The sequence below is a fragment of the Haliaeetus leucocephalus genome, unplaced genomic scaffold (genome assembly GCF_000737465.1).
Source record: "Haliaeetus leucocephalus isolate CR32 unplaced genomic scaffold, Haliaeetus_leucocephalus-4.0 Scaffold151, whole genome shotgun sequence".
Lineage (NCBI taxonomy): Eukaryota > Metazoa > Chordata > Aves > Accipitriformes > Accipitridae > Haliaeetus > Haliaeetus leucocephalus.
In genome coordinates, this window is record NW_010972587.1 from 13,443,030 (window position 1) to 13,470,704 (window position 27,675).

General features: G+C 48.3%; 1 protein-coding gene across 1 annotated transcript in view; it reads right to left on the reverse strand.

The window, feature by feature from the left end:
• Positions 1–3,818: 3,818 nt before the first annotated feature.
• Positions 3,819–27,675, reverse strand: part of NTN4 (netrin 4) — a 43,910-nt gene continuing 20,053 nt past the window's right edge. Inside the window, exons 4-10 of the mRNA XM_010561982.1 lie at positions 18,737–18,863; positions 17,621–17,809; positions 11,208–11,424; positions 10,403–10,515; positions 9,143–9,211; positions 7,597–7,767; positions 3,819–3,955 (exon numbers count right to left, since the gene is read on the reverse strand). Of these exons, the coding sequence (XP_010560284.1) occupies positions 3,819–3,955; positions 7,597–7,767; positions 9,143–9,211; positions 10,403–10,515; positions 11,208–11,424; positions 17,621–17,809; positions 18,737–18,863 (1,023 nt within the window). The remainder of the gene's footprint in view (positions 3,956–7,596; positions 7,768–9,142; positions 9,212–10,402; positions 10,516–11,207; positions 11,425–17,620; positions 17,810–18,736; positions 18,864–27,675) is intronic.

Genomic DNA, 27,675 nt, shown 5'->3' on the forward strand with positions numbered 1-27,675 from the left:
AATGCTCTTTAGCAGAATAAAACCAGATGTTTCATCAAAATGCCTCTGTCAGGTCACCTCCTGCTTCCTGATGAATGGGCTGGGCAATGGTACCCATTCCACAGGCTGGGCAATGGTACCCATCCCACAGCTGGCACTCCCCCCGTTTGGAGATGTTTACTAGCGAGCAGTCGGGTGCGTAAGGTGACCTCTCTGAGGGACGATGTGGGACATCTCTGAGTACAGCCTCCTCCAAGCACCCGGCTTCAGGTTAGCGAAAACTAAGGGGCAGATCTGGGTGGCTCATCTTGCTTTCTTCCACAAGCAGCAGTGGTGGCAGAGGACAGTGGAGAAACCCTCGCTGGCGCAGCAGTGTTCTGTATTTGGCTCAGTGCCTGGTCCTGACCACCCTCACGGCACAGGATTTGGGCTCGGGGGGTGCAAAGAGGGACTGAAAACTTGTTGTTGGGGCTGGGTGTTCCCCGCTCTGCTCCAAAGCCCCTGCTGAGAGCTCATGTGCGAACCCACCAGAAAGAGCGAAAGAGGACTTCTGCGAGTGCCTCGGGGGAATACAGATTTGGATCCTATGTCGATACACTGGAAGGACTCTGCCACGTATACTTAGGGTCTGTGTTGTGGTGGTAGCTGGCTCCAAGACACCGGCTTTACTTCCCCCAAACCAAGAGCACGTCACCAGCCGAGAGTCACTCCTGCAATGCTGACGCACAACCAGGAGCGTGGGGGCTCTGCCAGCCAGCCCCAGCCCCTATCACTGACCCCCAGCCACTGCTTACACCTAGCCTCCTGCGTTGGAAGCCGGGATGGTTGAAGACTCTACCTACCGTGCTTTCTTCAGGTCTTTATGTGCAGGTGAAGCATGAGGGATGCTCTGGGGAGAGCTGCTGCAGCTCCCGGTGCCACCATCACCAATTTGGTCCCTGAAACCCCAGCGGCACTCACCTCTGCTCTCCTCTTGCCAGGACCAGCACAGTCCAGAGAGGGGCTGCTGGGTCTCTGGGCAGCTGCCAGCATCAGCGACTCTTGTCTGTAAGGCCGGGGGGGTACGTCTGGAAGAAAAGACCCTTTTGTGGATGCTGCTGCCAACTCTGATGATGACCAGGTTGGTTTTCCTGCCAGCAATTTTTGTCACACAGCTGGACTGGTCAAGGCATTGGTACTCCTGGAGTTGTCAGGTGATAAATCTCCTCCTCGGGTGGGTAGGGACAGACATCCTATTCTCATACATGTAACAGATGGGATTAAACAGATAAACCAAGCAGGCTGCTTCCATAAACTCGCTCAGTTGCAAAGATTTACTGTCCAAACAAGCTTTTCTCACTGGGAAGGGCTTGGCTGGCCATCTTGTCACTGTGAGGTGATCTCATATGGATGGAGGGATATCCAGCTTGCCCTCTCTGTAGAGGGACATTTCTCCTTCCAGCCAAAATCCCCTCACAGAAATCTCTCATGGGCAGATTTGCCCTAGGGTAGTTAAACCCTTTCCTTTGTAAAACCATCAGTGCCCAGACCCAAGGCTACGAGAGGGCTCAGACAAGGTGCCATAAGCAGCGTCTGCCGCCGGAGCCATCCCGGTTCCCTGTGGTGCTCAAGCCAGCCGGGACTGCGGACCTCTCCCCTCATGCCCTCCAGCTTTCACGATGCCACGTTAATCCATGAGCCATTGCAAATGTTGTTTTAATGGCATTAAAATAAGATTAAGCTAAAAATACCTCCAGCAGGTAAAACTCTCAAGTTTTAAATCAAAATGGAGATATTGGAGGCTTTTAGTCTCCAAGTGTCTCCACACCAGGAGCCTTTCCCTGCCCTCTCCTCCGCCGGGAGATGGGTGCTGCTGCAGCGCGGTGCCCCGGCAATCACTAATTAACCACTTTGCCTTTACAGTTTCAAATGTAAGGAGTGAGCCTGATTTCCACCGTCCCCAGCTTGCTCTTATGGGTAACTGCTCTGCAGCTCAGCCATCAGGCCTGTGTGGATACAAGGATCTGGCCAGCCCTGAAAATATTTAGGTACAATTCCCCTTTTTATAAGAAGAGCTTAGAAGCCTCCCAAACCAGAGGTGAAATGGGATTTCTCTGAGCCGTCCATGCTACTTGGCTTTTTCACCACATGGTGAATGTTACCCTCCCAGAGAAGAAAATATCTCCCGCGGCAGCTTCTCCTCACCCAGCACCATCTTCGCTGCACTCTTTAGTGAAGGCATGAAGTCTGCATTGCCAGTGGTGTAAGCAGTAACAGGAGATGAAGATGTTGAAATCATATTATATTTATTACATACATGAGATATAAAAACAAATTACCAAAATAGTAACTTTTTTTTTGTGAGTCCACAGGACCTTGCAAGAAAAAACACATACGTAAAGTGGATTGGTAGACTTGTGACTTTTCTGGTGTTGTATGTCTTCCTTTTCTTTCCCCTCACACTCATGAACAGAATACACTCTTTGCAATGTGATTTAAAGATGCTTTACAGAAAAGATATATTTTAGTGCTGAAAACTGCAGTAAACTTCTATATTCCATACTGGTGTTAATGAGGAAGTATAATGTGTATATACTGCAAACAATAACACAGAGGAAAACAAATAAAATGTTCAGTTTTAAATACTAACATAAAAATAAAATAAACTCCAGGCCCACCATGAATCGCTGGGTTGTGATACGCGAACGCGAGTCCTTTCCATTCTCCGCACCCACTCCTTTTCCTGCAGGCAGAGTTTTTCTCCTCTGGCAGTTGCATTTTTTACCTCAAAGTCTCTTCTTCTTCTCACACTGTTTGCGACATCTCGCTGGAGTCCTGCCCACGGGGTCCAAGTGCTGGTCTGAAGCTGGGACTTCAGTGCAAATACTTTTATCTTTCAGATTGCATCCTCAGATACTCTGAGTGGCCAGTGCCAGGCTGGCCGTTCCCTTTATACCATTAACGCCGTCCAACTGGGGGGGTCTTCAGGAGTGCTTCTGTTTCAGGGAGTTTTTTCATGTGCCACCTTCAACCTCTTCTTTCCCCAACACAATTAGACTTCCTGCACCGTGAAGTGGCAGGCAGTAAAGTGCTTTATACATTGAAATATTTACACTAGGGCTAGGTTCATTTTTTAACACTTCAAGGACAAAAGCTCAGGGATGCTGCACCCTCCGGACCTGGCTCTTCTCTGCGGCATGAAGTGGGTGGACAGCCGGCCTCTGCCCTGCGTCGCGCTTGTGCCAAGGCAGAGGGATTCCATTCGCTCCAGCAGCTCCGTCCTCGCCAGCACCAGCAGAGAATTTAGCCCCTGAAACCCTCAGCGGGGTGACCAGGTTAAAAGCAAGTGGCGTTGGGTTCTCTTTGCTGTGTCCTAACACGACGGGGTGTTTCTAAAGAGCGGTCGTCACTGCCACGCTGCTGCCAGCATCTTCCCACCGCCTTCCCCACAGTATCCACTGGGAGCCTCTGGTAGTAGCCCAGGATCTGCGCTGGTGGCACTGGCAGCAGTGGTTTGCTTCTCAGCTGTAGCTCATGGGCATTCTTTCCTTCTCTAGAGTGGCAATTTAGTCTGGGGCGATCGGTGGCTTCATAGGAGTTGCTCCAACATGGCCCTTCCTCTTGTTTCCCACAACATAATGATGAGGTGGGCTCAGGCGAGCCCCCGGCAAGGAAGCTACAGGCGAGTGAATGAACATTGGCCAGGAAGGGTTAAATTAGACAGCGCCTACAACTCTGAATGCCTCGCTACACGTTTTGGCACTATTTTCTTACATTCCAGTTTTCATCCTAGAGGTCTTCTCTCTGTGAAGGCTGTTGCATTTTGTGCATAAAGAAGTGCCCTAGGCAGTCGCGCGCCTCTAGTTGCAGTCTCTTTTCAAAATCTCCAGGACCTTTCTTCCAAGAGCCGACTTCCACTGATGGACAAAACTTTTCATGTTGACGATGAGTCTGCCCGTTCGGATGTCCTCATGTCCTGCCACGAGGTACTCCAAGCCTGCAAACCAGCAAAGTGGTCAGGGACTGCACAGCACCATGCTTAAGAAGCCTACTGACACTGCAAAGTCAGCATCAGCCTGGATATCTAGCCCCATGTCAAAAAGCACTTATACAAAAAAATATTGATACATATTGACTCTCTCATATATCTGTATATCTATATCTCTATCTATATCTCTGGAAAAAAGACCCATGGCGCATCTGTCAGTGAGATGCAGTATACAAACTTTGATTTTATTAGCTTCTAAATATATAAATGTATATAAATATAAATGGAAGCTGAACTCTGGGGGCTGCACCACAAGTTTTTATACCTCGTTTGGGAACTGCTATTACCTTCATTTGGCAGGCACCTGCCTCAGCCCTCCCTGAATACACCTGGGCCTGGAAATCGGTCAGTTCAACACATTCCAGTAATGACAGTGCAGGATGACCTAGTGCCGGTGTCTTGCTCAAAATATCCAGTGGCCCCTTGCAGGCAAAGGCACACGGGACCCTGACAAGAGGCAATACTAGATTTGCCGGTGCGAGCACCCCAGAAGAGCCTGGGGGGGTGGCAGTCACACTGAGAAGAGCTGCATTAAGTTCTGCCTCCACCAGATGTTTTAGGGACACGACAGCAGCATCTGGCAAAGCCTCGACTGGTGTCCAGGAGCTGCCAGAAAGGGCTGGAACACCGTCCCCTGCCGCAGGGCTCGCCCCAGCCATCCAGGTCTGCGCTTGGAGCCAGGCAATAACTGCTAATTGGGGGGACGGAGGGAAGCCTTTGGCTTGAATTAGCTAAAGAAACACTGCCACAGATCCCAACAGCCTAAACGGGCCACGAACATGACAGAAATGGGGATAACAAGGAGGATAAGCCCTCCCACGGCAGGAGGAGCTCCCTGCCAGGGCCAGCATTCCGCTGGAGAATGCTTGGGATACAGCAAGCACGAGACCCCCCCCGTACCCCCTTCTCCTTGCACGGGTCTGGGGAGCACCACGTGGTGGAACGAACTAGCCTGGGGGAGATGGGTCTTCTCCAGCGCTCTCAGTCGTCCCACTCCATCCTGGCTGCAGCGGGGAATCTGCTCGCGTTTTCATTTTGTAGTTCAGAATAAAGGGAGAGTGTCCCCTAGTTAAAGGTCAAGCTTGTTTTTCTTTAATTCAGTACAATTTGTTGTCTACTTCACCTGAGTTTTTGGGCACACACATCCTCTCTTCTGCCAAGTACACACAGGATATGTGTGTGGCAGTATCGCCCTTTGCAAGACATTCATTTTGGCCACATCAATCCTGCTGCTACAAGCACGACTTTTCAAGGGCTCCTAAATCTATCTCCCTTGAGAAGAGAGAAATGTGGCATGCACCCTCAGAGAGCAAGCAAATATTGCTGCGGTTGCTGATTCCATAGGGCTTTCTAGATATTCTAGATTTTCAACCTGATGTTAAAGAATTTTAAAATTAAAATGACTCAAACGACTGAGATGACACAAGCCAGGACTTCAGACTGTGCGTTTTGCCCTGCGTTGCCGGCAGGCAGCTCTCTGCTTCTTTGTGTCTGGGCTGGGCAGAGCCGAGGAGGGGAAGGGGCTCCTGCTCCCTTGCAAACAGCAGAAACTTTTAAATCTTTCCGCTCAGTGTCCCCCCCAAGAAGCCCAACCTGCCCCTGTGGGTGTGTGTGGAGGGGAAGGTGTGCAAGGGTAGAGAATATCCCCTCATAGGAACTTAAGCACATTTATAATCCGAAAACAGCCCGTAGAGATTTGATAAATGCTTGGAGCTTTTATTTCTTGCCAGAGCCTTTAAAAGCCTAACCTCCTTTTGGTATCCCTTTAGCACGGTGAAACAGAATAAAACCATGTCTTTTTTTCTTTTATTTTTATATTTGATCTCCTCTATGTTTTTGGGAGATGTGATTTCCCTTATAGCTATATGTCAGGAAATTGTTTTCTGTCAGCTTGACTTTTTATCCGGCTGTTGTCGGTTTATTCATCTGGAGGTCAGAAGCTCTTACTCTGAGAGAGGGTTAAATCTGCTAATATAGTATTGCCAACCATTCAGAAATGAATGTGGTAGCTGAAGAAAATAATGAGATTTCAAAAAATACCTGGGATCCTTTTTCTTCCCCTGTGAAATGATTAGATCTTAAAGATGCACTCGATGTTTTCAAGTTCCCCATTAGGACCAAACTTCACAATTTCTTTCCAACATGAAAGCTGAGTATAATTTATACGCCTTAGACTCCAGCAGCTGCATTTCAAGACAACACCAAGCTTTGCAGTGTAAATCATGAGAGCTGGCAAGGGAGTAACACCTGATGTGTCAGACGCCTGGATTGTCCTTAAAGACAATTGCACCTCCACCCTTCTGCTGGTGTTCAAGCGATCTTCATTGATTCGGTGATTCCGGCTGTCTTTTCCTCCGCTGGGGAAAAGCAGTGAAGCTCCTCTGAAGTTAGTGGGGTCACAAAGCTGGGTGTCAAGTGTGGGTGTCCGACAGCTTCCATGGCATTCCTCCAGGTTCATATTCGGGCAGCGGCATCTGGGCTTTTGTTGCTTGCGTTTGCATTGTTTTTTCCGCAGAAAAAGAAAACAGCTGTATCTGTTTAATTACAGCTTTATGGTGTTTTACCAACATGCAAAGTCTTACTGCACTTAAACAGTAAAGTCCTGCCTAACGCTGCTGATTCATCCGACCCTTGCACCTGACAAGTCTTCCTGACCACGGCTGTGCAATTTCGGCAGCGTGCCTTCAAAGCCAAAGCCAGTCCCTCCGGTGGAGGTGAAAGAAGACTGCAAACACCTCATCAATGAATAACCTGTCTGTGTGATCCAGCCTCGCAGACAGCCCTTTCCCCCCAAAAGAAGTTCACAGTGCTGCACACGTAAGGGACATCTCAGCACTGAAGTTGATGTTTCGATTGGTGATTTCCAAGTGATGTGTGCGCCTTATGGAAAAAACCCTCCTTTATCTGAATTGGTTGGTAACTGTTGGTTTATCTCGGAGTTGTAAAGAAAGGTGTGTCAGCTGGAGCTTAGTTTTGCTCTGTTGAAGAAAACCTTGTGTCTGCATCTCCTCAACCATACTGGAGAGTGCATGCACTGTTTAGCCACCACTGGTTATACTCCATTTCAGTACAAGAAGATGAGAAAAAACTGTGAAGCCAAAGCTCTCCTCTCACTGCATAAGAGAAACTTTTCCAAATCTTGCAGATGCAAATTAGTGTTACTTTCAAAGGGACATCTTCCCTTGAGTTTAGATTAGAACTTCAATACAATATCATGACTCAAATTAGACTTAAATGTGCTTTTATGGATTCAAATTAGCATTAGTTTTGAAAAGATATGTCATGTAGTCGTGGCGTGATGTGTACCTCCCTCCCTCTGGGAACACACTGAGACTGGTAAAGCTGTAAGAATGTTATTATGCTTCATAAAGAGAATCAGATGTTTGAAAGTCTGTAGAATGAACCAAGTTTTTCTCTACAAAACTCAAATTTGATGGAGATTGCTGTTGGAATCCAAATGATGTAACAGCCAGTAATTTTTGATCAACACCGGGCTGCAATCTCAGCTCCTTGGCATGAGGGGACAGAGGGGTGGGAATGAAACCTGTGTACACGTGGTGGGGATGTACTGCTCAGGGAGTCAAACCTACCGGGATTGAGGATGGGACAAGTGCAGCCTCTGTTAGTCCAGGATTCGGGGTAGAGGGTCCTCTTGCCCCGGAGGATCTTCAGCTTTGTAGATTTCAAGACTTTCTTGATCTTCACATTGACTTCTGCGTGGGAGCCTTTGTCATGAGCTGACAGGATCTTCGCCTTGATCACTGGGAAGACACGAATTCAAAACCAGGAATATATAAACTATTTACAGCGCTCTTTTTTTGTCTAGTGCAGGCGTCTGGGTGAAGCAGTGAGGGCAATTACTTCGTTACAGTGGAGTTAGCCCTCATCCCACCCTGGTGAGCATTCCCGCTTTGCAGAAGGGCCAAATCCAAATGCAGCGGTGGAGGCCGAGACGTTGGTGGGGACTGAGGCAAAACACGGAGAATTTTGAGCTCACAGATACCTGCAGGCACACTGCCGCTGCCTGGTATCCCACCTGCTGAGCCCATGGATGGTGGAGGCTCAGGGCTCGGGTCCCACGCGGGAGCCTCCCCATGACCGTGCCGATGCCTACACTGGTAGGTATCACCGGATCGTGGTGCTTTATTCAGCACTGCACACCAGAAGGCTCAGGAGAACCTCTCCTCCTACAGCACGGCCTCCTGAAGCTCGTGATGAGCTCCATAATTCATCTCTCTCCAGCTTAGCTGACACCTTTGCATGTTGAGTGATGAAATGGTGGGAAGCCTGAGTGCACTCTAGATAAGATTTATGAACTCAGTTTTTTTTGTGATGTTTTTTTAAATTTATTTCTTATCTTTTGCAACATTAAACACATTCACTATTGCGGCCAGGGAGCAAAGCAAAGCAGAATCAGATTTTTTCCTAATATCGCTAAGCCAGGGCTGTACTTCAACAGCTGGCGGCCACTTGAACTTCCCTTTGTGGGTTGCTCTGCAGCCTGCAGAGGTATGGGTTATCTCCCTGTGCATTTTCAACTTCAGTGTGAGATGAAACAGGTGCAAGAAACCCCTGGAAGACCGTGAAGGAAGGGAGTGCTACGCAGAGCATTCCTTGCTCTGCTGCGGTATGAAGGAGGAGGTTCACTGGCACACACCAGAGAGGTCTTGTGTGGGAAACAAAGTGCCTCCTCTCGTTCATTTAAATCCAGTAGACACGTAGACAACATACATCACCCCATTGCAACAGCTGAACTTTGTTGACAGGGGGAAGTTCCCAGCGGAATTCAGTGTAATTCAGATTTAGTGATTTCTAGACTGTGCTTGGGGCACCTGGTCTACAGACAGAGTTTCGGTGTTTGGTAACAGTGCTTTACAGCCTGTCTTGGACCTAAATAACCTCTCAGGGACACTTCCAGCTCTCGTCCTCCCGTGATTTTGGCACAAGGGTATTTTGGTAGCAAGAGAGGTGGGTAACAGAGCAAGAGGCTTCATCCACCTTGACTTGGCACCATGATATGTATACATTTTGGAAAGGTCAAAGATCTGCCCTTAGACTATGTAGCCCATGGTTACACGCTTGCATGGCCTCGCAGCACCTCCCTTTACACCCCTGACATCTTACCCCACAACTCACCGTAGGTGTACTTCATCCCACAGAAGACCTTGCGATTTCCTAAAACTTGCTCTTTACATTCGCATTTACCTGGGGAAAGAGAAGGACGCAAACGGCTGTGGATTGGACTTAAAAGACAGGAGCATTCGCGGGCAGAGCCTGAGACCTGCCAGAGGTTTTCACATGGTCACCAAGCCCCGTGCAAAAAAAGCCCTATTTTCAGATCCAGGCTGAATATACAATCTTAGTCCAAGGGCAATTATTCCTTGTTTACAATTTGAAGAGAAGGGAAACAAAGGCCGTATTATTTTGCCTTGGGATGCAAATAACACTGATGTTGTTCCCCATGGTATTTTCCACACCGTAATGTACCAGACAAAATTTTAAAAGGAAATGTTGCAGAGGTTAAGGCAGATTAATGACTTCCGTGATCTTAGAACAAAGAATAACACGATATACTTATTTACGTTTAAAATGAAGTTGCCCAGACAAATGATGGAGCTTTCCCCTCAATTAACTCAATTATTGTATCTTCGAGATTTTTATCATGCTGCTTTCTGAAAAATGGAGGAAATAACGCTTGCCTGCTTGCATGCAGGGATTGCAAGGCAATTATTATCGCCTTATCGCTCGAGGCTGTGCCGTGGGGCCGACCTGCCTCGCAGCACCCTCACGCAGTACCCGCCTCCTCCAGACTGGGGGAACTGGAAGGAAATAATTTCCCCAGCTGAAGCCGTAGCTGAAATGCTAGGCCATCTCAGATTGAATCGTGAGCTGCGATTGATGCCAAAATTGTTGTGGGTATCGGGGAAATAAATTCTATATTTCCAAAATACCTGCCAGTGAAGTGGCACACCCCACCCTCTAAATAACGTTGCTGGTTTGTCCACCATGTAGTAGTTCTAGTGAATACAAAGACATGTTTAAAACATGATGGCCAAGTAAAACAGGACAGTATTCAGCCTTGAAATACACAGCTGGGACTGCAAATTCAGGCAGACAACTCCTGCCTTACTGACAGCTGAACACTGGGCGCAGGCTTTTAGGATGGAGCATCTGCCTAAAGGGTTTGCGTGTCCTCGCGTTGATGGGACAAGCCGTAAGGCTCCTCCGGCTGGTGGAGGAGAAGGAGGTGGTCACACGGGATGTTAATGGGGGAATATCCACCCCCTCCTGCAATTGCCAGGGCACTAATTACAAGCCGGTGGAGAAGATGGTATATGCACTGGCTGCTGGAGGGAGGGATGGGGCAGGGAAACACGGGTGAAACCGCCGTCCTACCAGAGTGCCGGAGCGCCGAGAAGCCCTGCTCGTCCTCCCAGCCCCAGGCGGGCTCGCTTTCGTTGAGGATCGCCTGGAAAGGAGGTGCTTCGTTGTGCCAGGTCATGTCCGAGCTGTCAGGGGGGGAAAGGGAGATGGTCAGCCCTCCTCCTGGAGCTGGTGGAAAGCAGGGCTAATATCAACCTGTCCTCTGGGCACGACGTGGCTGCAAGTGACGTCGAATGCAAGGGGCGGTTTTGGAAAGTGAACAGGCTGAGGGTTGTCAGAATGGGTCGTGAATCCATTTGGGGTTTAAAATACATTATAGGGATATATATGCTCTAAATATCCCCAGTGTGGTAAAAAAAAGCAACATATAAGATCAGGACAGTGGGGTATTATTAAAGTGTGCTGTCTTCTAGAAGTCAGAGCTTGACTCTAAGTCCCACACATGCAATGCAAGCTGAGTTGCAACAGCCACGATACCAAGCCTTTGGTCTCCTCTCGTTCAGATGTCCCTGAGGCCCATATTTTGCTCGTGGAGAGAAAGGAACTGTGAAGTTTATGGCGAACACCCGATACATTAACACCAGCACCCAGAGCCAATAATCCAACATCACCAATGCCCTGCCGCGGTGTGCCAGGCACCCAGGCAAACCGCAGCCTCACCCGCTGCTCTATCCCCAGTTGCTGACCCTACCAAACCCCAAATATTTCATACGACAGCTATTTTCCAGCACAAATAGGCTCAGCACAGCACCTTCCCTGGGATCCCGGGGTATGGCGAGGCTGGGAAAGGGGGTGGCCAGGACCCCCCCCAACTCACCCACTGCTGCGGCAGTCGCCGGTGCGGGGGTCGCAGGTACGGGCGCAGTCGCAGGGTCGGCAGCCGTAGGTACCGAAGCCCCAGTAGCCGGGGAGGCAGCGGTCGCAGCGGGGTCCGGCCACACCGGGTTTGCAGGGACAGTCACCGGTGCTGGGGTCGCAGAAGGTGCGGGGACCCAAGGGGAGCGCGGCCGATCCCAGGGGGTGGCAGGAGCAAGCTGTGGGGGACATGGCGGGACGGGGGCAGGGAGAGCACCTGTGAGTGCAAAAACTCTGAAAAACTCTGCGGGATGAAGGCGCGGGAGATGCCTGTGAAACATCCGCTCTGCCTAGGGACAGTGATGTTTCTGGGCTTTATTTTTTTTCCCCTCTCGCTCATATAAATCTGACCAGAATCTCCCTTTAGAGACTGTATGACTTTAACTTCTATGAGCTTTCTTAATTAGTCAACCTAGCCTGGTTTCGTGTTATGTTTTGCCAAACAGGCCTTTATTACTTTCCTTATAGCATCTGGACTCCAGTCCAGCCAAGTACCCGGGGACGTGCATGGCTTACAATGATGTTTAAGCAGCTGTGGGTGCTTCATTGCAAAAATGAATCACACCGTAATTGCTTTCTAAAGTAATAACAACTGTCTTGCATCCAGGAGGTTAAAAAAACCCCTCAGAACAGTCATTATAATTAAAGTGGAGGCTGAGCAAAAAGTAGCCCTCTGTCTCTGTCTGATTTTCTTTTAAAGCCCTCATTTCAAAACATTAAAAAAAAAGAATGGGGACAGCAACGGCTCAGAGATATGCTCTTGCATATACCCTGGGACACAGGTTTGCGGAGTGTGTGTCAGAAACACCGGCTGCAATTTTTTCCACCCGCACAGTCCCTTGCAGCAGAATGATGGACTGGAAGTGTACTGGGACACACTGGGAGAAATGGCCATTCTCACAAATCAGAAAGGGTGCCCTAAAATAGGTGGTATGAAGTTTTCCTTGCCTACTTCTTTTGCATAAATATAATTTGTGTCTATTGCAAGACTACAATCTTTTTTCCCCCAAAGGCTTTAATCTTTTCAAAGATCAGAAATACAGTTATCAAAAGTCTCTGACCATTTGGCCTGGCCAGCAGGCAACGTGGTGCCCTGCAGGACCAGTAGCTGGGTCACTCGTGCTCTCCTTCCCTGAGGATTTGGTTCTCTGACCAGGACGTGTTATAGTCAGCCTTGTGCATTATGGGAAAAAATTCCCTGCTGAAAGACTTTTGTATAAAACTCCATTTATCTAAAAATCAGAATTCCTGAGAAAATTTCATTTGGAGGGAAAATTTTCACCAAATTCTAATACGAGTATTTTTATTTTGCAACTGTGAAGGCAATAAAGCAGCAAAGCCACTGCAGGCAACACAGCCTTTCTCTCTCTTAAAATACTTATTGCTGTGCACATATATTTAATTTTGCTCTGACAACATTTTTGTGGTTTCAGGGATTTGACATACCTGGAGTGTTGTTTCAAAATATTAAAGGATAGATTAATATTGGCAGTTAACTTAGAGGCGACTACGATTCCAAAATCTTTGCCAAAGTAATCCCCAAATTTTCCCCACCCCTTCCATTCCCAAGTAAATATAATTATATAAAATTAAAAGATTAGAAAGCCTCTCCACAAACTGCATAACTAGCTGCAGGCAGTGAACTCTGGTACCTTTAATAGCATAGTTTTCAACAGCGCTCACTGAGACTCGCATACCTTTCTCCTGAAGTCTGTGAAGTGTTTTACACCTGACACATGTAGCCAAATGCTCTCTTTTCCTACTAGATGTGGTGGGTATTTCTGGCATTCCTCAGCCCCTTCAGGGGAAATATTAAGCACTTAAAGCTCTTCTATTCTCCTGCGGTCAGTGAGCTAAACCCACTGCTCAGAGAGAGATTTGGTCCTGTTTCGGTCACGTTTCAGCTGAGTTTTACACCCAACCCTACTGGGGCTGGAGCTTTTTATGTTTTAGACAATGCTTTCACACAATTTTTTTCCTAATGGAAAATTTAATGGCAGTGGCAACACCGTGGTGAGGCAAGCATATTAAATTTACAAAGGCTGTTATGCAAAATACAGCAGCAAGCTCATAGGCAATTAAAAATGAGAATGTAGCTGGCTATACTTTTTAATAAAAGCAGCAAAGAGATGTCTTGTAAAGGTTGGTCATTTTTATAAGGGCTGCCCGCCCATCTCCACGGATTCCGTCCCTCCTGGCTGCTCCCATATGAGCTACCAAGGTGTCGACCTGCCTTGCATCGGCGGCCGGCGATTTGAAGGTTTTTGGGCTTGCACCTCGGGTGCAGGCCCAAGGTGACACTAAGTGGTGTTAATCTGGATGATTTTTGTGGCAAATTTACAACAGGATAAATATTTGTGACGTGCTGCAGCAGGAATGTGCTGAGCCATAAAGTGCAGCCACATCACTATGCACCGAGCACAGAAATGAGACTCCAGAGCTCAGATGGGAGCGCGTTGGACCGATTTTGAAAGAAATGCATGAAAACAGGACCAAGTGCTTCCATACTATGGCAACGGCAGGAAGAAAAGGGCTGCAGGACTAATTATACGACACGCAGCAGCTGCAGCTACTGCTCCCTCCTGGGCTGCTGCGCTGAGCGTTGGTTTTAGACCCCATTTTCCTCCTTCCACCCCAGTCTGCACCTCGTTGTAGCACAGGTAGTAGGAGATCCACCTCCAGGAAGGTGAGAGGAGCAGCCAAGCAGCAGAGAAAGCAGCTACAGACAGCGTTGGATGGCACTTCGCGGTGGATACACGGGCGAGACCCTCAGTGCGAGGTTTGGGGACAGTCCCCGTCTCGTGTGCCGCGGCCACCCCACCTGGGGCTTCCACAGCCAAGGGAGCTCCAGTGGGAGAAGGGCTGCCTGGGCACCGCGAGCCTGGGACCAAGAGAAACCTTCCACAAGCTTGATCTTTTTGCTTTCTTTTCCATTTGTAAGCAGCATCATTAAAACGCTGATTTACCACCCTGCACTACATAGCAATATTTTGCACGTGACTTCCACGCACGTAGGAATTAACAGCCGCCTGTCCCGGTGTCCCATGTGCTGACTGGGATCGAAACCCAGCGAGGGGACTCCAGCGGAGCTGGATTTCCCCGCCCTGGACTGGTGATACTGTTGTGGTTTCTTCAGCTGCCAGCTAACCTTTGGAAATGACAAATATTTACCCTCAAAAACCTACAGTTGAAAAGCAAAAATAAACTTGGCAATTATAAAACCCGATTTATTGTCTGCAATTATACTGTAGCTGAGGCTTAAAAATTCATGAAGGATATAATGAAAAGGACCGATAGGTAGGGTGGGGGGGAAGGAGTTATCAGATTGCTGTTTTAAACGGCAGAACGTCTCATTTATCGGGTACACACCTACTCCTGAGCAAATATTATATACACTCTTTGCCTACAAGAACCTTTAAAGTGTCCTTAAAGATTATGGCTTAACAACTCCTTTATTTACTTTGACCTTGGTATTTTCAAATTTTCAGTGCTACTCTGCGGTTGAGCAATAACCGTGCCTTGAGCCAGAAGCAAGCAGGCAACGCTATGGCTTTCCCGGAAAGAATAACAGGGCACCACGCACGTTCCTCGTTATTGCAGACCGTGGCACGGTCCTTGGAAATGTGCCAGGCATAGGCTGTAATCGGTCTTATATAATTTAATTTAACAGTCATTAGTCATTTGCTACGGCCCTGTAAGCTGCTGTGAGATGCCGGGTCCCTGGGTGCGGGGAGCAGCCCCGGCAGCAGGAGACCAGAAGGAAAACGGTGAAGGGGTCTTAGGGAGGAGAGCGTTTGTGAGGGTTTGCAAAGCCCAGAAAGAAATGATCCGTGTTTGTGGCAATAGGATCTCTGAAAGGAAAGCATCCAGATAACCCTGATATTTTTACGGAACCCAGTTTATGCTGGGGAAAGTTGTCTCCCTGAGATCCTTGAGTACTTCGTGTTCTGTAAATCATAAATACCAAAAAAAAAAAGAGCAACGAAGTAGATGTACTTAATGCAGAAGGTAAATAAATGTACACATTCCTCACTGTACTCAAGGCTATCTTACAGTTCTTCTCAAATATATGCTACCTTTGGCCTTTAAATACCAGAGTTCATGAGTACAGAGCGGTCCATAAAGAGGCTGGACTGTTGCATTAGAGAGTAACGGAAACAAATTTATAGTCTTTATGTCAGGCACACTTTTTAGGGGGGAAAAATGTGGAAAGTGGAATGCCACGGGCCAGTGATTTAGAGATGAATGCAGAAAGCCGAGAGGACTGAGCACCGGCATATGTCAACAAAAATACCCATTAATCATCTCATCGCCACAGCTTCCTCCTGCCCAGAAAGGCTGGGAGAAACTGTTCAGTGGAGTGTCCTGGGATTTGGCTAACATATAGCTAATGACGTGGCGTAACGCCTGACTTCATTAGCGCCGGTCTAACTTGCACACAGGCACACACACGCTGTTGGCAGCCTTCCCTTCGAGTTGTGGCTGTTTTGCAGCAATAAGTCCCGAGACCTCTGTTTCCATCTGGTTTTGCAAGGAAGGAGGTTCCATGCTGGCCAGCCCAGGACGTCCCATTTGACTTTGTCTCTGACCCTCCAAATGGCCACAGGATTTGCACCGGGCGTTTTGGCATCAGGAGAATCCTACGACGGGTCCCTTGTGAAACTCCATCTCCTCGATGGGCTGCATGAGATGTCACAGGAGATGGCGGCCACTCCTACCACTTCCAAGGTGAAGGGTGTTATTTTTAGGTTTCCAGAAGACTGCACTCAAATCAGTGCCAAAGCTTGACTTGGCTTCAATGGCCTTGGAAAAATGCACGCTCTTCCCTGATGGGAGCTGGCACGTAAAGAGCATCAGGAATTGAAATCCTAGCGCAACCCCAGTAAAAGCATGTTGCAGGGCTTGAGAGTCCCGTACAGAATTTATTTCAGTCATTCATCCTGTGTTATCTAGCAGGAGTCAATTAATCCAATTGTTTTTTTTAAATCAGCAAGGCTGAATCCATGAGTTAGTTAGAAAAAAACTCTCAAGCCCCTGCTTTGGGTCTAAGTGCAAGATTTAAACCTGTCTTTTTACTAATGAGACTCCAAACCAAAAGTTCGTTGCCTAAGTTCTGACAATAATTATGGAGGGAAAGTATCTGATGTTTCAGAGAAGGAGACTTGGAACTTCCATGTACACAAGTAGCTAAAGGAACTTTAAAAAGTCATTAAATTCACTGGTTAAAAAAACAAATTTGTGTACATACTACAGCAGTGAAATAATTATTTACACAAGTAACGGAGAATTGTGGTCAATTCTATTTTCATAAAGAGAATTAGGGCTGTAAAACAGGCAGTTCAGCTGTTGCTGCTCCTCCTTGCAACGAGTTAAAGGTGGAGAGGAGGAGAACTTCAGTGACAGGCTGGCAGGGACGCCGGCAGTCTCACGAGGGTGATGTGCAGCAAAAGCATGGGACAAAAGCGGCAGACAAAAATGAGACCGCACGCACCCTCCCGGGTGCAGCTCCCCACCCCAGAAGAGTTTCTCTTCCTTTAAACGCAGATAATTCTCCTTTGGAGGAGAGAGATGTGCTCAGTGTCCCCTCAAATGACACAAGTAGGGTGTCTGTTGGATTTTTTTCTTCCACCCATGAAGGTTCTCCTCCAGATTGGGGTCAGTGAGGAGAAAGCTGGTGAAGCCGGTGGGTGGCTGGAGGTTCAGAGCAGAAAGCATGCCTGCACTCTATATTTAGCTGACCAGTGCAAAGTGCTCAGCGTGGTTTGGGGATCCGGAGTCCCCCACGGTGAGTCACCATCCTCACAGTGGTCCCTGGGGAGCGTGGCTTTTGGATCGCTGCTTTTGCTTGGGAAATATTTAATTTCACATGTGGCCGAGTCATTGCCTTTGGCCTGGCCTCCTTAGTGTCACATCTTCTGGAATATCACTCAGCTCGTGTTCCCGTCTCTCCCTCCATGCCCACCTGCTGCTGCTGCGAACACGCGCCGGTGGGCGATGCTATGTACCAGCTGCACCCTGCAGTTGGCTGGGGCACCCCGCTTCTGAGGTTGCGGCAATCGCCAAAGAAGGAGAACTGGCAGACATGATGCAGCTTTTACTCTCCAAAAATAGTAGGAGAAGTCAATGAATCATCTCTCTTCCCCTGCCCCCAGGCTACGGGGATCCTTGGGACAGATTTGTCAACAGCATCTGCAGGCTTTCGCCCTGCAAACCGCACCATTGCTTTTTGCAAACAGCATCAAAAAGGGAATTGAGATCTCCCCATCCTTGGCTGAAGCAAGAAGGTTGCTCCAAGGAGGAGCCTCAAGATCTCACCTTTCCTTTGACACCCTCCCAGCTGAGAAGCATCTTACTGGTAAAAGGTGGCTGACTTACGTTTGCAGGCATCTGGGGCAGAGAAAGGCTTCCTGAGGTCGCGGTAGAAGCCCGGCTTGCAGCGCTGGCAGTGCTGCCCCTCCGTGTTGTGCTGACAGTTGTCACAGATGCCACCGCTGCGATTGCCCGATGCCAGCCACGCATCCATGTCAAAATGACAAGTATCGGCATGCCCGTTACACTTGCACGCTGAGACAAAGCGAAAGGGAACAGCAAGACTCGTTAAGGCAGTGAAAGATGTTGATTTATAGAAAAGAGACACAAAAACCCAAACCACGCTTTGGAGTGGGAGACCTGGCCTATGAACCTGTTATTCATTCAAATGCATCAAGTATCATCACGTTTTCACCCATGCTTCCCAACCTCTAGAGGTGACATTTAAGAAAAAATAATTTATTTAACGCTTTTATTTCCAGTACAGGTGACCGCAGCCCGCATAGGCAGGCTGGTGCTAGCTTAAGTGTCGATAGCTTCGCACCCACGGCAGGACAGCACTCGGCATGCCTGCAAACCTTCCTGGGATGCTGTGGTTAATCCTCAGCACCCTTCTGGCTAGACTCCTAGTTACTGAAGCAGGTCGCCCTGTGATCCCTGTGATCCCCTGCAGCCCGCGCTCCCCCCGAGCATCCCTCCCCGGCACCGCAGAAGTAATCCTCAAACCTCCCCACAGCCCGCGGCCGAGCAGAGCCCACGTCCAGCAGCAGAAGGCCATTCCTCCCGCAAACGAGTTTGTCAGCGGTGCCCGTGGAGGGGACAACTCCGGCCCACCGTCACCTCCAAGGCAGCTTGGCCGGCCGCAGCCTGCCCGCAGCAGAAGACCATCTCTCAAGGAGATGCGCTTGGGTCCCAGAGAAAGGCCAAACCGGACAACACGATCTCGTGAGGATTTCCAAGTGAGGGGCTGCACAAACAGGACCGTCCCTGCCGTACGAATGCCCGGTGGGCGCTGGGCAGGAGCGTGGCATTGGGTCTCCGCTCTCTGAACCGCTTCGCAAGCACCTACCCACCACCCCAGTATCTGCTGCCTCTTGAAAACACCCGAGAAAGGCACCCAAGGAGGAACCGTTCCACTCCGGCACAGGCTCTGCAAAACACTTTTCCTGGCTGGCTACTTACATTGACACTCTTTGGGTTCTCCGGTTTTGCCGTCGGCAGCCTGCCAAGGCTGGTCATTGTAGAGCGGGGCGCAGTGCTGGCAGTGGGACCCGGCCGTGTTGTGCTTGCACATGCATTTCCCATGGACCTAGGAGGGGGAAGAGAGCAAGGATCACCCACAGCAAAGCCCAAAGAGTCTCCAGGGCACGAGCAATACCCATGTACAGGAGATACCGCACCAGCTACATGCTATTACATAGACTAGAAAGAGGGCTCGTGTGACGTCTGCTTTGATGTCCAGGGAAATATTCTGCGGTTACGCTTTCAATTAGATTAGTATTTGTGGATCTGCATGTCATGGTATTGTATAATCATACCTTTTTTAATTTTTTTGAGATCTAAAAGGATCTTTAGCAGAGTTTCCAGCTGCAGCATGAATTTCCAGGAGAGATTTAAAAAAGCCAATATTCAAAGCATCCTTGGGAAGCACTGTAAAACCTTTCTATTTTTCTCCCTCCTAAACATGAATACACCTTTGCAGTACTGCAGGAATAGCACCCACAACCTGAGCACCCAGCTCTGTGTGCCCAGCCATCACCAACATAACTAAGAAGAAGAAAAAAGAAATTCAAGCCCCTGAAACACAGATATCTACTCATCCTAGGCGGATTTTTTGCCCCGCAAAGGAAGAACCAAGGATAGCACAAGGACCAGGAATGACTATACTCGGATATGTTCGTGACAGATAATTTAACAGCTAGACAGCCTGGTGTAAGGGGGTAATTAGAGATGAAAAGCCAGCGTAGCACGCTTTGTGCCAGCTGCCCTCTCAGCCGCTGGCATTACTCACGCTGTTGGCAAATGCAAAGAAAACAGAACGTAGCCAGAGGGCAAGAGCAGCCCGGCAGCCCTTAGATGCGATGAAATCAAGCTCTGAAGCAGCATGGTTCTGTGGCAAGGCTGAAGGCCCTGCCTTTTCCCATGGACCATGGTGGGCATCTACCTACCGTAGCTATTTTGGTGGCTGCCTGTGCTTGCGGCTTTACTCTGCTCGATGTTTTGCTTTTAAATACAGTTTTATTAAAAGCATTTCAGCTGCAAGACTCTCCAGCTACCTGATGCATGGCCAGCCTTGAGGCATGACCGGCATCCTGCATTTGCTGGAAAACGAGCTGAGCGGTGCCTCGCCACGCTGGTGCCCCTTCCTTCACCAGTCACAGGGAAAGTGATGGAGAAAGAAAAGCAATAAACTGAGCACGGCTCGGCTTCTCCTGCTGCTCAGTAACGAGCCAGAGACCTCAGCTCGCCCTGCCAGCGAGGCCCAGCGCTCGTGCCGCGGGTTGCCATAAAACCGACGGAGCTGGGGAGCTGCACCAGCCACCGGCTGCTTTCGGCATCGGGAGAGACGCAGGGCGGTCGGGATGCCTGGTGATCCGGCAACGGAGCTGGGGCATGGCTTTAACTGCTGCTGGAAAAATGCTGCCTTCCACTCTGTTTAACTTGTGGTTTTACAAGTGTGCTGTTCCTAACTGTATGACTTGCTGCCGAGACCTGCCACGAAAAAGGTTCCTGTGAAAAACCTGAACATTAAACAAAACAGAAGAGGAACTTGACCATGTTGTAAACAGTTCCTGCTTGTTACGTAGGTCCACACACACACACACGCTCCCCCCCCACATACACGCCTGGCTGATGATGACTTCCTGATTTATTTATTTTTAATGAATAGATTTCAGCTGCTATCTCAGAGGGGTCAGATGTAACAGGTACAGAAACTTCAAAACTGACCTTGAAAGGCCTTAAAAGACTTTTCAGCAGCAATGCAAATAGCAAAATCTTCCAAAAACTTTTCAAAGGATACTTTCCTGCCTTATTAAAATGTCTGACTCATCAAAGCAGGAATAAGCAAAATTCAGTGCAGCAACTGGACTGCGTAAGCAATGGACAGATACGGATGGAATCAGACGGAATGCGCAAGCATCTAAGCTAAAGCACAAATACTAAGATAATATCGCTTTCTGTGCTATTTGGCCTCATCACAGATATCACTTGGTCTCACCACAGATACTAGTTGGTCTGTCTGGCTTATCAGATTGATATATGCTTAAATATGGGCTAATGTTTGAAAAGAATGAGAAGCAAATACAGAAAAGAAACAAAACAAATTTGCAGAGGGAATATTTAGTTCTCAAAGGGCGTCTTGTGTTTTCATATTTTCATTTTTGCTACCACCTACAAAACATTCTTCAAACTCTCAGATGCCTTGCTTTCCTAAATGATCACTCTTCAATAAAATTTGTCTCTCTCATATATTTTTTAGGCAAAGTCTGTGCACAAACCAATGTTACAGAGCTACTTCACACACATTTAAAAGCATCCAGCTGCATGAAAACAGAAATTGGTTAAACCTGTATTGGTCGCGTGGTCATCTTCTGGTGGTTTTGATGGAGCCCTAACTCTTTGATGTCATTTTTCGTAGGGCTTTCTTGCAAGCCCTTTGGTGATTGAGTGGTTAGGGCTAAACTAAACAGGTTGTAGTAGCCTGAACCACATCTGTGGCCAGAGAAATCCTTCAGCTTGTTCCTCACAGGCCTGTCCCAGCTTTTAGGGTAGAGGGACCCACCAGACCTGGGATGTCCGTGATCAGGAGGGGAAGGTGACCTGAGGGAGCCAGAGGGTGCCATGGTCAAAACCCGGGTGGTCCCTTGGTGCTTTGGTAATCGTGATGCCAAAGTCAGAAGGACACGGGAGAAGACTTGCAAACAGGGGTATGTCTCAGACACGGGGACTCTTGGGATTACTGCGGGGACGCGTGCTCCCCCTGCCTGTGCCCGCAGCCTACAGCCTCTCCCCTCAAATTCAGCGTCCCCCTTGCCAAAGCCGCACAAAGCATCAGTGGGGACTCAATCAATCAGCCAGCAGCTGCTCAGCATTAATAATGTACGACTCTGAAACTCAGCAGCACCTAAGAAACTCTCAAAGGATTAAGCATCCCAAGACACCAACAGCGAGTGAGGCAAAACTCCCTGCTGAGGAGCATTCACGGTCCCAAGGCGTAAGAGCTTGCATTTTCTGAAAGCCCAAGTACTGTATAATAGAGTGTTGCCAGAATAGGGGGAGGTGGGTGAAAATACAACAGAAGAGGATGGGTACCCAAGAACCTGACGTGTAGCCATTAATTTGGCATGCAGAGCTAGTAAGCAAACCCCTAAATAGCTGTGCGCCAACTTATTAATGTTAATCTGCATGTGAATCCTAAAGAAAGAGGTTTTATAAACTTGAAAAACTGCTGCAGCAACGGCAGGCTTGAGGGCTCTCAGACGCTGTGGCAAGGAGTGCTGCAAAAGAGCCAAATTCGGAGATGGTGCAAATTGAGCCAGCTGGTGTTAGATAGACCCTGAGGCACAGCGGGACACGATGCTCCTGGTATTGATTGCTTGTGAAAGTACGATGACCCCGGGGAGAAGGAAATGAATGGTCTGGCTGAAAAGCTTAAAAAATAACAGAACAGTGCGATTCTGACTTCTGCGTAAAGGCGAGCGCAGGACCAGCACGGAGGTCCGTAGGTTTGGGCTCCCCAGCTGACTCGGTGGGTGCTGTCGCAGCCTGGGTCAGAAGGAACCCCGTCTTCCCAGCCCTTATCATAAGGGTCCTCCTTTGCAGTCTCCTTTTCTCCAGGGTTTATCCCAACCAGATGCAGTAGTGTCTTCACCAGATGCTCTCTCCCAAGCCCAGATCCCAGTTTGGATCCTGCACCCCACCTCTGCTCACCTTGGCGTGGGCTGGGATGACTGTTCTGTAGCCCAGGCTGTCCCCCACGCTTCCCAAACCTGTGTGTCCTCGCTCGCTGTGGGGCTTGGGACTCGTAATCCCAGCAGGATTCACATCTGGGTGAGCACCCACAGAGGTACGGGATGCAACAAGCTCCTGTCTTTCGGAGCAAGCTTTGGAAAAGGCAGCAGGGTTCTCAATTCTGGCAGTGCCAAGCCTTTACAGCGGTGCTACTCAAATGGGCTGGACCCCGAGAAAACTCTGCCTTTCTGAGGTCGCCCCAGGTCCCACGGTGGCCCTGACCCCTCTCAGCCAGGCAGAGCGGGGCACAGACCCACTAACAAACAAGCTAAACTGCTAAATGGCCAGTCTTAACCGAGCGAGAGGAGGGAAACGGGGTCTTCAATAACTTGTTTCTCAGTGTAACTGTTTAGTTAATACCTTCTTTCCCCAAAATGTAATGAAAGTTGGACCTAAGTGCTTCAAAAACCTTGCCTTGGGCTGATGTATTTATTCTCTTTCAACAGCATTATAATGATTACCCCCCAAAACAGCTCTGCTTTAAGAAAATCTCTCCATCCTAGCTTTATCCCATTGAAGAAAATCTCTTTTTTCTTCTACGTAATTCCAGCATGACAGAAAAGATTTTTATGCGTTGCAAACACCAAAAGAAGGTGAATATTAGCAAGCCCTTTCTTGCAGCCCATAGGCAGACAGGTATTTTTTTTTTTTTTTTTAGTTATGAAGAAATACCATGACAGCTGAAAATAGGAGAAAGACAGGACAAGAAGAAGGGGTAATAGAAGTAAACCAGAAGTGGCAGCAGGTGAAAAACAGCCAACAGACTGTCCACACCGGGCAAAATGAATGCTTGTAAGAGCTGTAGGACGGCCAGATGCAAGGCTGCGGTGCCCTGTAAATTCCCCGTGGTGCCACAGAGCAGCTGGGCACTGGGGCCGAGAAACCAGCCCAGCAGCTCTGCTGGGACCCCGGGCAGAGTGGGGAAATGATATACCCAGCCTCGGGGATTTCTCTGGCATCTCAGCACCTTTCTGAAGGCAGAATGTGACCCCCATGCATCGACAAGGGAAAGAGGACATTTTTTCCTCCCTTTTCATTCACCTCGACTTACATTTAACTGTAAGGCGTACCCACTTGGGTCATTCTGGAGCATCACTAAGTACACAAACACAATTCCCAGTACGTCTCACCCCTTTAAGCATTCACACGGCTCTTGACTCATTTAAGCGGCAAAGCCCTCTCATACCATTTTTCATTTTGTCACGGGGTCTTTACATCCCAGTTCACTTTCACACTGTTTCCCTTCTTAGCTCGACAGCCCCGTCGCAACGTCAGTCATTAGAGGGCACAATGCAAACAGTGTTACAAAAGTTGACTTCTGTAAGATAAATGAGCGACTGATTTCTCTATACAAAGACAGTTGCTAGGGCATGCTTCCTTCCAGGGCCTTTTGTTACTGAATTATAACCTTCCAGTGCTTCCTTTCAGATTGCAAATACATAGGGTTTTTTCTTCAGTCGAATCCTATAAAATACTTTTCCCCCTATTTATCATGTTCCGCAGTGAGAAAGAAATGCTGCGTCGAGGGAAAAATGCTTTCAGTCACCTGTTATGAATTGATTTATATTGCAAGAACTCACCCACTATATAGAGTCCAACACAAACACACACTAAAAGAAAATCAATGTCCCAAAGACCTGATAGCGTAAATAGGCTAAATAGTTGGGAGGAGCAACTGCTTTTAATAGAGTTTCTTTCTTGGAACTGCTAAAATTGTATTTTCTCTATTTTTTCTTCTTTTTTTTTTACTTTCATGGAAAATGGGCTTGATATCAGCCTAAAGGAAAATCACGACACTCATGCTGGGTCTTTAACGATAGCTTTTAAACTGTGTTGCGTTCGAGCCCCTGTGCCAATTTTAGAAACAATGCCTACTGGCTGCTGTCAGCACGCAGGGAGGTATTCTTTCCCAAAGCACCAGACAACCAAATTTATGCATGAGAAAATTCTCATATCCTATCTTGTTCTTGTGAAAGAATACAAAGCTTGTTGTCCAGGGTGTGGGGGCTGTCTGGTGGGTTTTTTTAATTCCTTGTACAATAGGCTTCTGTCAGTGCTGCTGGAGAAGACCTTCAGCATCTTTTGATGTCAGTAGCACGATAGCAATTTATAACAGCCGCTGGGTTGGCCACATGGGAAGGGGGAGGAATATTCACCCTGCCTGACTATACCAAAGTGCTTTAGCACGGTAGCTCAGTTTACCCAGGATCCCAACCATACTGTATCCCCCCATCCCTTCGTAACTCTGGAAGGAACCTGGGGAGATCAGCTGGCTCACTTGGGTACATCAAATGCATGCCTAAAATTAGGGGAGGTATAGCTGGGGTTTGGTGTGTAATTGTCAGGCAGCTGCCAGAAATCAAGTTCAGCTGCATTCACTGATCAGGTTCTGGAGCTGGTTTGTCTGTTCAGCCTGGAAAATAAAGCACAGTTCCTGGAAAAGTCCTTGACTTACACTGACACAGAACCTTGGACTACTGAAGAAGTGTATAAGTGTAACTGCAGCAGTACCATTTTGGTATGGCAGCAGCACCACACCAAACCACTTTGGGCACATATTTTAAGTCCACTGAAGATTCTTCATCCCTAAGTTCTAGTTTCCCACTTCCTTTCTTCAGAGCAAAGATAGCTGCTGTATCGTGTTATTAAAATTGTCATTAGGGGAAAAAGAGACCAAGAGGATGAACAAAACCAGATCACTTAATTTGTTCTTACTCTGTTCAATGCAGGTGAAAGACGTGCAGACAGGGCTGCACTAGCGGGAGTGCAGGAGGGGAAAGGAAGGGCAGAGCTGGCACCGTTAGATAGTTGATAATATTGGATTGTCAATGAGATAATGAAGTCATCAGTTGATAGTGGGATCTCATCTGACAGGGGTAAGAGCAGGAAGCCCCAGCAAGGACACGGCCCTGTAAGAGACTGGTAAGGCAGGCCAACCATGAAGACCACTTAGCTGTTGCAGGGTTCTGCAGTCAGGGAGGGCCAAGGAGTCTCTAAGATGGATGAACTCCTGCCCTCACCTTGAGACAGAACTGCACAGGCCAGGTGAGGTACCTCTGGGTTTGCTTTCCCCATTTCGGAGTCCTAAATTGCAAGATCCTACTTATCTCCAGGCTGATCTCCTCTTCCACGACCTTGCCATAGTTGCAAGCAGGCCATGGGGATGCTTTAGCTGGTAAGGGGCCGAGCAAGCTTGGCAATGGCTCCATGTGCAGAGGTACTGGCAAGGGGTGAGAAGCTCCTAAGCTACAGATCAGTGGAAGAAACAGTCTTCTCACGGCCACTGAAGATGAGGAGGGATCTCCTGTGTATATAAATCCATTTCTCTACTCGCATTGGTGGTTCACTATGTAATGCAGCTCACAAACCGACCCAACTGCTTTGCATGGTGTGGTGTGAGGTGCGTTTGTCCACGCACATTTTTTCCTGGGCTGTTGTTGATGAGCTTTGGGTAGGAACCCTTTGAATAAATTTGGGAGGAGCAGGGAAGAGAAGGAAGTGTATCTGTGTCACCCTGACAGCTGTCTGTTGCACACAAGTGTATAACAAGGGACCGTCAGGATCACACTACCCATGAGGAGCAGCCCTTGCCATCACTGGAAGGCAGCCAGGTCTTCCCTGCAGTCTTCCCCTGCAGCTCATGGAGAGATACCCTCCCCTAGATCAGGAGCCTACCTGTATATTCAGAATTCACCTAAAGGCTGACACGGCATTTCTGATGCTCAAACGAACCCAGAGCATTCCTACATCAATTCATTTCTCCATTAGGAATTGCTGGCAAGCTTTGCTCTGTGGTACCCACACAGCGACCACCACAGAGCGGAGCATCACGGAGAGTTTTGCAGCTGGATGGTGGTGAGCACACAGAAACGAACCTCCTCTCTTATCAGGCCCTGGCTATTGCTTTTTGCTGTTGGGGCTAATGTGAAGTATTTTTTTCTCACAGTGAATGTTTGGACTCTGTGAAGTCCACCTTTGCTTTGACTCAACTTAGAGGGATCACAAAGGAGGTTATCCCACCCCAGTGAACGGAGCTCGAGCTGCTTCTGCTGGGGTAGAAGGAGCTCCAGTTTGTCCACGGAGCCACCCTGTTGGCATCCCACCCCGACACCCCGAGGATGTCCCAGGTCAGTATTATCTCATGGCCAAGCTGGACTTAGCCTCCCTTCAGCCACTCAGAATATTTACCTTCAAAACCCTAGCCTTCTCAGCACATGATGGCCCAGCCCTCGAGAAGAAAATTGCATCCGATGGGAGGAATCCTGCGGCAGTGAGCTGGGACGATGTCCCAGGCTGAGTGGAGCATCCTGGCCCCCTCGGGTCAGGTCCCTGCACCAAACCTCCCCGAGCAGCAGCCACCAGCATCCCCACATCCCTACGAGGCTTTGTCAGATCTCTGGGTGAGGTGGCTGAAATGCTTCTGGACGCTTTGAGAGATCTGCCCGAGACCTGGTAGCTATGCCCAGTGCTGCCAGGACACCCTGGCTTACTGCCCAGAGCAGCCCAAGAGAAAAACAAATATATCATGTCCGGGTATTCCGCTGGCCAAGCAGGGACTGAAACTAAGCCTGCAGTTAGGATTTTGCCTGTGGGCTAAGACCAAGTTAAAAAAACTTGCACATACTTTTTTGGGAAAAGTTTTGTTTGTTTTTTTCTAAGGATCTTAAACTTGTTTAAATTTTGATGTTAACTCTCTAACTTAGGGGATATTCTTCAGGAGTGGTCGGGTCTAAACAAGCATAAAAACAGAGCCAGACTTTATAATCATATTGTGAAATGGTAATGTGTTTCCCAGCTTTTGCTGTCCTTGGTTTTACACTGAAGGTTCTGCTAAAACCCAATGTAGGTACAGTTACATAAAGACAAGACTGAAGTCCCCATCTCACACTTGAATGACTGACCATAATTCTTCAGAATTAGCTTTAATGTGATTTTTTCAGATTAATGTACAAAAATCCTCCCTCTCTGAAATCCCACTCCCTTTTTGGAAGTTTCTCTGCCTTCTCCCAGCTAAGCAGCCACAGACCCCGCAATCCTTCATCCCTTTTCTGTTCATTCACACACACACGTCTTGCTATCATCTTGCAAATAATCCTCTTTTCCCACCT